Genomic DNA, 12,794 nt, shown 5'->3' with positions numbered 1-12,794 from the left:
AAATTAAAATTTTTTATAAATTTTATATTAATTAAAGTAAATAAATAATAATATTTTTATAAAATAATAATAATTAAAAAAATCTTACACAATAAACAAATCTAAAACTTTTAAAAAATTCATAACCGAATTCATAAAATACATCACTACTGTAGAAATCAAAACACAACTTACGGGATCATAATTATTGTAGAAACTCTAAAGGAAATAGCTATTACTAATGCGTTATGCTTTTGTTTTGTTTCAACTTCATCTTTCTTTGATGTGAGCTGCAGACTTAGAGTTCATTTGGATCAACGATTTCCTTTAGTATGGCATGATTAGAGCACCCAATTGCGTTGAAAACTCGTTTGTTCTTCTTTTTCGTTCTAGTATTCTATGTTTTTTCTTAATTGGGTTGGATTTAAGGACGTTAATTACGGTCGATTTAATTAATTTTAAATTAAATTATTTAATATTAAATTAATTAAATTATGTTATTTTATTTTATTTTTTAATTTTAAAAATTAATCAACGAAAATTAATTTAATAAATTCAATTAATTTTTTTATTAATCAAATAATAAATATATTATATTATATTTTAAATTCTTAATTTTTTAAATTTAAAATAAATTAAATAAAATTATTAAACAAAAATATTTAAATATTAAATTACTAAATTTAAAGTTTTATTAACTTAAAATGCGATGGTCAACTTCCTATACCTTTAGTTTTATGTATAAATTTTATTATATTTTGATTAAAATTTCAATCAATTTAATTATTTTAATTTTTTAATGAAATTAATAAAAATAATTTTTTAAAAAAATTAATTTAATAACAATCGATTAAGTAAATTAAGTCGCATCTATTGATTAATAAATTAATTAAAACATAATTTTAAACACCATTTCAATCTATCTTGCTCTCGAGATATAGAAACAATCTACTTTCATACTGGTGATCTATCAAAGGGCATCTAACTCTTTTCTTCACAGGCAAAGTGCTTGATATCCGTACAAGTATTATTTCAATTCAGTGATAAGACTTCACAAAGTTAATGATCAATTTCCAAAGTTAAACCAACTTAATTTGTCCAATATGGCTAGAAAGAAACCTTTAACGATTGTAACTAGTTTGGATCGGTAATCCGTTTGCTTCGTAGTTACCTCTCATTCTGTAACAACAAAATGCTTAAATTCCAAATTTGATCTGAAAGTGATATACAGGGCTTTGTCTAATCAATAAGTTTTATTGTATAATTCAAGCTTGTACGAAATATAATAATACAGCATCAGAAGCAAAAAAAAAGAAAAGAAAAACATACAGCATTCGCCAAACGCTACAAAAGCTTCACCAATCTAACGGTTCCTTGCTTTTGCCATTAATTGCTTAGCTGATGTACTTATTTTAGAGTAACAACATCAGCAATAGCAAATTCATCTTCATCACCAAAAACTGGAAACAACTCGAAACAAGAGATTGAATCAAGGCACAATCTTGTAAACCTTCATCTTATCAATCCAAGTAACAAAGGAATTCCTAGAATTCCTAAACCCCAGAAATCCGTGCTCCTTACTCTTATTCATACTCGACAGCACCGCCTCCGCTGCTAACATCACATCCACAAACCACCAAACTCCCACCTCCTCCAACCTCGTCTCCTGCAACTGGTTCTCCTTCACTATCTCTTCCCACACCCCTTCTTTCCCTTTCATCATCTCCTGCAACCCCAAATTCTTCCCTTCCTCAAAACCAAATTCTTCTATCCCAAACTGCTCCGCCAAAGCGCTCCACAAATGCTTCCACTTAAAAACATCCCCATTTGTCACATTAAAAGCTTCGTTTTTCGCACACGGATCCACAGCCGCCCATATATGTTGCTCCGCAATCAAATCCGCATCCGAAGCATCAGAGTAACATTCCCAAGCGGCTTTGCTTGCAGGAAAAAGTAACGGTTTCCCTTCGTGTTTACAAATGGCGGCGTAAACGCAAAGAGTTCCAACGATGTTCATTAAACTGTAAGGCGAAAACCCAAATATCGGACCGGGTCGGTGCACCGACCAGGTTAATCCTTCTTTTTTCTCGGTTTCTTCAAAGAGGATGTCTTCTTGAGTGTAGTAAAAGTTGGGAGCGTTTAACCGTGGTAAATCTTCTGTAAAAGGCGGATCGTGCGGTTGGATTTTACCGAACAACTCGAACGGTCCGAGGTAATGTTTCACTCCTGTTTGGAGACAGATGTGGCAAAGATTGGGTGCGTTCGGGATCACGGAACGCAAGACGTTGCGAAGCATGGAACCGTTGATTTCGCAGTTCTCGGCTTCGGATGATCGGTTGATCCAGCTGACGTAGAAGATGTGGGTCACGTCGGTAAGTTGGGAGAGCTTCGATTCGGTGTCCTTCGGATCGGATATGTCGCACTGAATGTACTCGATTGGATGATCGGCGTTCCAGTTGGGTCTGGGCCGTCGAGCCACCCCGTAAACTTTCCATGGGCCGCCGGGGGTGTCGGATAATGGAAGTATTTCAGCCAGACTGTTGCCGACTATGCCGGTCACTCCGACTATCAACCCAACACTCTGGAAGCTTCTCGGTCCTTCATCTTCATCAAATTTCTTCTGCAAAAATAAAAAAAAAAACACAAAAAATAAACAATTTCATACTGAAAATAAACAGAAATCAATTAAGCCAGAGAAAATGAGGACTAGCCCTAGCAGCGCCAATGGCACCGGCCCACCACCAGCTCATGCTTTTCTTTTGAGATAATTTGATTGAATTTCTGGGCAGGGTAGGAAACTATATATAGAAAAATAAAAAATAAAAAATAAAAAACAATAAGAGAAGGAGATTGATGATTGATGGGACTGCCGATCAACAGTCTGGCTTTGGTGTTTGATAAAAATTTGGATTGGAACCACTTTTTTTCCTCGTTGTACTAAACTGTTTACAATTTTTTTTTCTCCAATTTACAAGAAGAGAGATTAATCAAAGAACGAGAAAAGGAGAGAAGGGTGACGGAAGCCATGACATATATTGGGCGAGGTTTGGGCTTTATCTGGATCCTATCATAGGGGTATTTCTATCTCTTCAAGGGGAACTAACAAATATTCTACCGCATTGTTTGTAAACTTTATTAATTTAGTAATTAATAATTAAAATTTTTATTTAGTTCTTCTTCTTTTATTTTTTTTCAAAAAATTTTAATATTTTGTTTATGAAGTTAAATTTTTACTCTATTTTTTATTTAAAATTGCCTCGATCTTATTTATTGAAATTAAAAAAATAAATTAAAGGATTCATATTATCCTTTTGAAGTAGCTTTCATAAAAAATGCATTTTGGTTTATTTGTCGATAAGTTTGTTCTTAAGAACTATTAAAAAAAAAAAAACACAAAAAATAAACAATTTCATACTGAAAACAAACAGAAATCAATTAAGCCAGAGAAAATGAGGACTAGCCCTAGCAGCGCCAATGGCACCGGCCCAGCACCAGCTCATGCTTTTCTTTTGAGATAATTTGATTGAATCTGTGGGCAGGTAGGAAACGATAAATAAAAAAATAAAAAACAATAAGAGAGGAGATTGATGATTGATGGGACTGCCAATCAACAGTCTGGCTTTGGTGTTTGATAAAAATTTGGATTGGAACCACTTTTTTTCCTCGTTGTACTAAACTGTTTACAATTTTTTTTTCTCCAAAATTTACAAGAAGAGAGATTAATCAAAGAACGAGAAAAGGAGAGAAGGGTGACGGAAGCCATGACATATATTGGACGAGGTTTGGGCTTTATCTGGATCCTATCATAGGGGTATTTCTATCTCTTCAAGTGGAACTAACAAAATTCTACCGCATTGTTTGCAAACTTTATTAATTTAGTAATTAATAATTAAAATTTTTATTTAGTTCTTCTTTTTTTTTTTTTTCAAAAAATTTTAATATTTTGTTTATGAAGTTAAATTTTTACTCTATTTTTTATTTAAAATTGCCTCCATCTTATTTATTGAAATTAAAAAAATAAATTAAAGGATTCATATTATCCTTTTGAAGTAGCTTTCATAAAAAATGCATTTTGGTTTTATATGTCAATAAGTTTGTTCTTAAGAACTAAAATTAAATCTTATGAGTGTTTATTATGGGAGGTTGAAAGATCGTACATTTGAATATGTAAAATAATTTATTTAGTCAAATTACTCTTATCATTTTTACGCTCAAGTTGTCATTTGGCATTTAATACGAAACTAGAGCTTCATTATAACTAAGAAATTTCTTTCGAAATTCTCCATCTATCATACTCTAATATTTATTTAGCTAAAAAAAATTAAACTTTTAAAATTTTTTAATTTATAACATTCAAATATTAATTGATTCAAAACTCATTCTTGATAATTTTTTTTTTAATTATGCTTATTTACGTATCAAACAAATATAATTACTTAACTTATAAATAACAACGCGAATCGAATTTCATATTAGACTTGTATAGTAAGAATTGAGAGATATTTATTAATTTCATGGATTGAATTGTCAAAATATTATTAATTAACAAAAACTTATATAGTTGATTATCAATCAATCAAATTTTATTTTGATAAAACGTCACTTGAAGTATAATATTAAATATAATATTTTTGTACTTGAAATTATCATAAATTAATTTTAATTACAAAAACCTTAATTGCTTGGAGTATCATGTTACTATTTCTTAATTCTCTTTGTTTATTGTTTTTTTTTTTTTTTTTTTAAGTTTGGTGAGTTTAGAGGTAAGTTTTGTATTTAGACTTGATATACTCTAAAGTCTTAAGGAGTAGGCAGATATACTCTAAAGTCTTAAGGAGTAGGCATTAGGCAATTAATAAAATCGACCGAATGTATTTACTGTAATTTTTTTTTTGGATATTATTTACCGTATGTTTTAATTATCCATCCGTTCCGCATCATGTCAAACGCAAGAGTTAGACGTATCTTTTTTCACAGATTTGGTATTGGACCGTTGAAAAGAAAAGAAACCTTGGAACTTGAAATTTGATGCAGTACCCGAAGCAATAGAGTAGCCTTCCTCATGCAGCTTTGCTCGCAGGAAATAGCAAAGGGAAACCTTCATGTCTGTTCCTATATTGCAGAACAAACACACAAAGTTCCTACGATGTACGGACCAGGCCGTTAACGCCGCCTCTTTCTATCGTAGCCTTCTTCGAACATAAAACCTTTGAAAATAAAAGTTGTAACAGAGATTTACAATCACGTTAGGTTTTAGAATACCTAAAACGCCATTAATCTATGCGTTCCCCTGGTACAATGCCGCATTGGTTTGTTCTTCGTTTGGGTTTTAGGTATTGAATTCAGTCTTTGATGTATACGTATGGTAAAGTTTGTATGAACAAATGAAAGACAGCAGAGCCCAATGAGTAGATTCTGATCATATAAGGTGTAAGAAGCTTGCATATTTTTCTATTGGATCCATAACAGCAAAACCTAACTTGAACCTGTTTAACTGAGCCCAATGAATATGCAAAGTTGGCCTTCAAAAACTGCATACTCGAGACACAGACGAAGAAAAACCTTCTTTTAGAAAAAGGATAGAGGCAAGTTAAAGATTTCAGTATCTTCCCTTTTTGTAATAGAAAAACACATTAATTCTCCACTTTTGGTTGATTTTGTATTCAAAACATTTTTTCAACAATGTGCTCAAGTGGTCCTCTACACCCTTCCTATATATTTTTACTTTTGAAAGGCAAAAGATCCACTGGAAACACCACTGGCATTCCACTTTCATGATAAAATTGAAGTCACTATCAGTCAGGGCTATTTTTTTTTCTTCCACCTCTCTAGCTCTTATACAAGCACATAACTCTAACTCGAAACAGCCAAAACATTTCTCCATGCCATTAATTGTATTAATGACAAATCATTCTCAATGTCATGGAGAATTTGAGAAAATTAACCATATATGGAAAATTTGATGCTAAGGCATCATTGCTTCAACATGAAGTGATTTGATTTTGGTTTACATTGATCGAGCCGCAACAGCTTTTTTTCTCCTTCTTGCCCTTTTCATCACTCTCCAGTTTTTTTCCTTTACAATCAAAGGTTCTTCAATTATGGTGGACAGACCTGAAAAAAGTTACCAGAAAAAGTCATAAAAGTCATAAAGCACGAAACTGAAAGGTGCTATCACTTTGGAGGCACGCTATGTTTCAGAAAATATGTACTGCTATATAACCATTTGAATTTTCAAAAGATTGAGTTGCAGTGACGACTTTGTACTATTTTATGGTAATCAAGCAATTGCTCACCAGATGCTATACTTCTCTTCTCCATCAGCATCCTTATCATTTCATCACATTCTTGCTCCTCATTGCTACTTATCTCACAATCATCGTCTGATTCTTGTACTTTTCCCAGATGACTCATTGTGGCCTTCGACTGGGCATTGGCAAACAGCCATGTGGCATCCATCTGTTTGCTGATCATACGAGCTGCAAAGTATGGAATCTTCACACGCTTGTTAGTCTCTGAGTTGATACAGCCATTGATGAACATTATACAGTCCATTAAGCTCTCTTTAGCCAACCCTTTCATGTCATAAGCCTGTGATCTTCTCCAAAGACTTTTACCATGAGAATTTGCAGGATTGGAGAGGCAAAGAGCTCGAGTTGAGTCTCTAATGGTAGCATCAGGGTCCCTAAGCAGCAAATAACACTGAGCTCTATTACTGTATAGAACCATTCTCTCTTTTCTAAGCTTCAAAGGGCATGCATCTAATGCTTCGGTATAGCACTTTACAGCTGCTTCTACATCTCCTAACCAGAACATATGGTTTGCTTGTTGCTTTATCAGGTTTGTTAGGACCCTTCTCTCTTCAACTTTTTCTTCAGACATAGTTTTTTCTCTCCTTCTCCTTTCTACCTTCAATTCCCATGTCTCTAGTAGTGCCTTTTGAACTTGGCTGCTCTTGATTCTAAATTTTCTTTGCCTATAATCTAAGAGGAGGGCTTTTGTGATTGTTTCACCTAAGCATGATCTATCTCCAAGACTTTTGAGTTCAACCAAATCGATGAGAAACATGGTGGCAATTTCAATAACCTTGTACCTCGTATCTGGGTCTTTGAGAAGTAATAGAAGACAATCAATGCCCATGTACTGCCAATCATCTGATGATCTCGAGAGATGACATAGATTCTCTAAAATCTCATTTGATTCAGAGATGCTTTTTCTTCCATATTTACTGTAGCACAAAATTCTAATCAGTCCTACCCCAGCTGGTGATGAGTGATTTACCAATCCACCCCACATTCCAGACAAATCTGTCAAAAACTCTTGATTGCAAATAAGATTTAGAGATCTCTCTTTGCAAGCAAAGCAGTTGAGAAGATAGAGAGACCAGCACTGGAGCTGGCTAGCCCATTCTTCTGCCTTCTGGTTCTCCATTTCTAAACCACCAACTCCTCTTGTAAGCAAGTCACAGTGATATTTTGATCTCTTACACTTATCCTTCACACCTACAAACTTAACATACACTTCATCAAGACAAGTAGAAGCTAAGTGCATCCCTAGTCTCACCAACTCCTCTTCATATTCTGCTATAGCTTCAAAGGTTCTCTCGTAGCTCGCTAGGTGACCAAGAGCTCGAACCGCAACTCTTTGCTCAACCCAACTTATCTTTCCTCTTAGAAGTTCCATTAATGGAGGTATAACACCTGCCAAGACAGCTTTCTCTGTGAAGTCAACCTTGTTCATAGTATAAGAACCAATAACATGAGCAGCATAGTAGGGAATGTATATGTTCTGGTCCCTAAGAAGCCAGCTTCTATCATTGATTCCTTTTTCAACGAAACTTGCCATGCAGTCAAAGATGCCAAGGGATGGGAACTCCGGATCATCTGGCTGGGTCATGGCAATATTCCAGAGACCACTCAGCACTAAAACATGTTGTTGGTCATCTTTTATGAGAGGCATTTCCTTGAAACAACTTGCTATTCCAGCTCTTCTGAGAGATGGGTCTGGCTCTTTCATGATACAAAAGAAACAACATGGATTAGTGCATGCCTGCTCCATAACCACGTTGTCCATATCGCTGGTTTTAGGGGTGGTAAAGGTAGGTGTCATCTTCCCCTTTTTCTTTAGGGAATCCATTGCTTCGGAACAAAGATTTGGTATACCGCTTCCAGGATTTGGGCAAGGGTTAGGGTTTTCTGGTACCATAAATATTCAGGGAAGAAGAAATTGGGAAGTGAAAAAAGGTGGCCAAGTGGTATAGTGACACCTAGCGGCGCATGAAAAGGATTTTATAATCAAACCTTAAGAACCGTTTTCCATATTTGAATCGAAGCAAATGTATGCCTCTTTTTCTCGAAAAAAGTATAAATCATCACAGGTTTACTGGGGGGTTGATTCCGGTGAATGAACTATGTCCTGACACATATTGTACTTGTTGCATTTATTTTAATCAGGTGGATGAGAAAGAATTGATGAAGCAACTACCATTTGCGAGGTCTCGAAAAAATAAGGAACTCGTAACAGAACTCCACAACTGAAAATGAAATGTGTTGCTGGTCGCTTCATATTGTAAATTCATTCACCTGACTCTTTATTTGGTAGCTGATTGCTTATTTTAGGCAAAAAGTTGATTATGAGGGATTGATTGGTTGGATATCTGTGTTCCTCCAATCTGGATCATGTATCTTCTTTTTGCTTCACAAGCCTTAAAAGTCATTTTAGGTTATCTTGATGTTATCCAAATCAACACTTTTTCTATCAACAGTAAAACGAATGAAAATAATAGAAGTAATAATTAAGAGTACTCCAAAGCCTTAGTTAACAGATGGTACCGATGTTTTTTTCTTTGGTTGGATGTTTCATCTGTTAACAATGTTATTCATATATAACTGATTATATTTTTGAACATTGGTTCTAAAATTTGATCATCTTTTGCTCTCTTCTTTGTTGGGTTAGTGCTTGCCACATCAGAAAGCTGTGGTCCTCACCAATCACCATCGGTGATGTTAGGAGTTAGGCCCCTGGTTGAATTCTTAATCCGGAACAATGCTGTTTCACATTGCTTTTTGCTCACTTTTCTCCATTGTTTTTCTTTTATTTCACCCAACACTTTACATTTTCTAAAACATGTTTTGTCTTATGTGACCAAGGATCAGTTAAGCCGGACAGGTTTGTCAAACCTTCGAAAATCTCCAAAATTCTACCAATAAACTCAGATTAGAACAGATTTCCAGATTTCCTGTGCATACTTGTCATGATACTGTCTTGAACCTTAGATTTTTGGAGTTCCAAATCTGATGTTACGTCGACTTCTGAAAGCAATTTGAGTAGGGTCTTCGACATGTCCAGAACGAATACCTTTCCTACAAAAGTTCAATCTTTTCTGAATCTAACAGGATTAACTTCTGATAGCTTCAATTATACGAAAATTTGTTCAGTTTTGCCATTCAGTGCATCAGTTGTTCGTTTAATTCACCAAAATAAAGTAAGGAAGCTGTGACTACAGAAATTAACGGCTCACCAAATCAGAAATCTCACACTGTAAAATAAATGAGGAAAACTCTGATGAATGCTAAATGTACAAACTCAAACTTTAGCAACCAACCTCTTTCATTCCTTCCATTTCTTTGTCATGATAATGGTAAATGCAATGCGCGTTTTGATGGAGACTGCAGAAAAATGTTTGAGGGACCACAGGTTCAATATCTGATTACGGGTTGTTGTCGACTCAAACCAAAAGCAAACGGTGGTCCCTCAACATGCCTGAATAACCTGAAACCAGCAAGGCTCTTACATAACAGAAATCAGAAATAGGTTAAACCGGCATTAGTACAAATGTTGAAGGTCTCAAGATTATGCGGCTACTATATAAACATGCTGCAAATAGAAGAAAAATTCATGAAAAGCAGCTCCACAGGTTTCAAACTGTCTCTAGTGAGTCAGATTATTAATAATTCGGTACTAATGTCTGGTGTCTGGAGCTTCCGTATGTTAATACTATTCTGTTGTGATAATTTTTAGCTGGGAAGTTTCCAAACGCACATTGGGATGCATAAATTTGTTTTCTTTATTGCTTCCCTGTACAATCCGCGTGGAAAATAACTGTGTTGATTTCTATGCTCATGATGATTAAAACTAGATTCGCAATCTAACCTCACTGAAGAAAGTGAAACTGGGTAGATTAACATTTTTTTCTTTTCACTTGAACTCATTAATCACATAATCATGTGGACTTGATAAAGGATCTTCAATTAATCCTCACCTTATTAATCCCTGATATGAAATGGGAGGCCGTTAGATTCTTGAGAATACATGTAATTGCTGCACGGGTCATTGGCCATTCGGCCTTGTGGATATGCGTTGGAGTGCCCAACCCGCCCGGATAGTAGTGACCCATGCCATCCTTGGTTGGCAATTGGAACCAAAGCTTTTTGAGCTGGATCTCAATTGAAACAAAGTTTACCATTTAAAACTGGCCCAATTCTGGACCTAATAGTTTGGAATCTGGCTTTACCGAGTTAAATGGGTTATATTTTAGAGCCCATGAATCTAAACTTTCAGTTGCTAGCCCAAGTTGTATATCTTATTCTTACCCTGTTTTTATCACTTTCTATTTTCCTTTTTTTTTTCTTTTTCTTTTACTACTTATCCCTATCTTTTGATATTTAAAAGCTATAAATTTTATCATTTTGATATTTAGTAAAAAATTAAAATTAACTTACCTTTATAATATATTTCATACCGGAGACGTTGAAATTTTCATGGACCACCATCAGTTTCAATTTCCATACGGGGGTGAATGATTCGTTTAATGTGAAGATACAAGGAGGGGGGGACCTTCTTTAGCTTTACAGCTATCAATGCCTTTGTTGGGTTGTGTTTAGATAGGGATTTCCCTTTACGTGTTATAACGGGTAACCATGCAAAAGTCTGCACACAATTTTAGTTTGTTTTTGCTCTATTTCTGGTTCCAATACAATGATGTTATGTAAACTTATGCCACTAGCTAGGGTAATTATTATTTCATCATTTATTCTAATTTTACTGCTATAATATCCAACTTTACCATTATAGTATTCAATTTTACAGTCATTATTGTTTTTAATTTCACTTAAATAAATTTCAACGCTCATCTAAATGGAATTTTATATTTCAATTTTTTTTTTAATTTCTGCCCCATATCCCTAATCCCATCTTCCAGGCAGCTGATTAGTAATCCTGTTGAATTACAACTTATAAAATGAACTATTATTCAAAACAGAACATCAGTGAAAGTGATCATTATTTATTTCCTTTCTGGGATGCATCCATGCATGGTCTTGGCAAATTAACAGTAAGAGACTACTATTATTTCGTTCAAGAATGGCCATTAGATTGTACCATAACATTGCTTTTACTACGCTAACGAGCAGATTGCCAGCCCACATGCCACTGAAAAGTTGGGCCACTTCTATCGCAGGCTCAATGCTTATATGTAAAGAAGTTGTCAGTCTTTTAAATGTCATTTTGTTAACAATCTTCATTACAGGGTCATTTACCTGACTTGAATTCAAGGTGAGAAATTATAAGATCCTCCTGGGAATATTGGACAGCTATGTCCTATGTGTAGTTATAACCTGGTGCTCAGCTGCTAGGATATAGTTGGTTGCAAACTAATGGAAGATGACCCTGTTGGAAGCCATTCAAGAACAAGGACAAGCTCTGAGGGACAAATAGTCAAACAAACCAAAGAAATAAATAAATCTGAACATTGCTCACCTATTATACAGACATCGAACCTTTTAGCCATAACTCAGCTAAGGCAGGCTGGTTTTTTCATCCCTTTATTTCCGAGTTGACGAAGGGCCATTTCGCAGCCATAAGCATGCAATGCACAATTAGTGTTTCCGATCGAAAAATTAAGGTTCACTGACATAATTGAATCATTGAATGAGTCAATACACATGGCATATACGATATAATTGTATATATACTCAATCTAAATCTCATGGTACGTACATTATTATTTTGGAAGTGTCCTGCTCCAAAGTTGCCAAACCTTATTGCAGAAAATGTCGTGTAAAAGTTTTTAAAGACTTTGGCATCACACTCATCGGCCTATTTTCTTTGGCGTAATGTTTCCTAAATGAATCCAAACAGATCACGTGACAATTGACATGGGACGCTTTAGGTGGCACAGTACGGGGCCGACCATTCCCCTTTCATGGCACCGCATTCATGGAAAGCGATAACAATATTATAGTTTTCCCTTTTTTCTTTCTTTTCTCTATCTTCACTTTACAAGTCTTCTTCAGACCTCCAAATTGTAAAAAAAAAAAAAAAAAAAAGAAGAATAATGGTGAATGTCAATGCATGGTAGCCAAGCAAGAGGCAACTAACTAGGTAGGGGTGTTTGCACTGCCCATTGGACATGTTATGTTTTTCAAGATAAGGATCGGTATCACTTTAACAAATTAGAAGATTAATCTTTTGACCCTTTTCCCTATGGCAATTACTGTCAGTCACATATCTTCGAGGCTTTTCTGGAGTCCCACTCAGACATGTGCATCACCACAATTATGACAAGAAGGGACACTTTGATGTTAACGTGATGGTACCACTCCATAAACCTCCGATTAGCAGGAGCCAATGGAAACCACCGACAATTTTTTTTTCTTTTGAGAAGTACCATTGGATGATCAACTTTATTTAAAAGTACCAAATTAAATGATTTAGAAAACATGAAACAACATAAAATTAAGGTTTAATTAGATCTGCTTGCAATAAGATTGGTATTTGATGTTCCTTGACAGTACAATCATGTTAGTACTGGAGAA

General features: G+C 34.8%; 2 protein-coding genes across 2 annotated transcripts; both read right to left on the bottom strand.

Moving 5' to 3' along the window:
- Nucleotides 1-1,213: 1,213 nt before the first annotated feature.
- LOC149513043 (3-oxo-Delta(4,5)-steroid 5-beta-reductase-like) lies at nucleotides 1,214-2,829 on the bottom strand. The gene is made up of 2 exons (XM_089749226.1): nucleotides 2,691-2,829; nucleotides 1,214-2,599 (listed from the first exon to the last, which is right to left on the bottom strand). Exons 1-2 carry the CDS (start codon nucleotides 2,727-2,729, stop codon nucleotides 1,469-1,471), a joined length of 1,170 nt encoding a protein of 389 aa, XP_089605352.1. The 5' UTR covers nucleotides 2,730-2,829; the 3' UTR covers nucleotides 1,214-1,468.
- Nucleotides 2,830-5,695: 2,866 nt separating this feature from the next.
- Nucleotides 5,696-8,775, bottom strand: LOC111314881 (uncharacterized). The gene is made up of 2 exons (XM_089749500.1): nucleotides 6,276-8,775; nucleotides 5,696-6,093 (listed from the first exon to the last, which is right to left on the bottom strand). Exons 1-2 carry the CDS (start codon nucleotides 8,182-8,184, stop codon nucleotides 5,987-5,989), a joined length of 2,016 nt encoding a protein of 671 aa, XP_089605626.1. The 5' UTR covers nucleotides 8,185-8,775; the 3' UTR covers nucleotides 5,696-5,986.
- Between the last annotated feature and the right edge of the window lie 4,019 nt (nucleotides 8,776-12,794).

The sequence above is a fragment of the Durio zibethinus genome, chromosome 20 (genome assembly GCF_047325235.1).
Source record: "Durio zibethinus cultivar Kanyao isolate XHJ-2024 chromosome 20, ASM4732523v1, whole genome shotgun sequence".
Taxonomy (NCBI): Eukaryota; Viridiplantae; Streptophyta; class Magnoliopsida; order Malvales; family Malvaceae; genus Durio; species Durio zibethinus.
The sequence above is the reverse complement of the archived record's forward strand: the minus strand, read 5'-3'. Positions and strand labels throughout refer to the sequence as shown.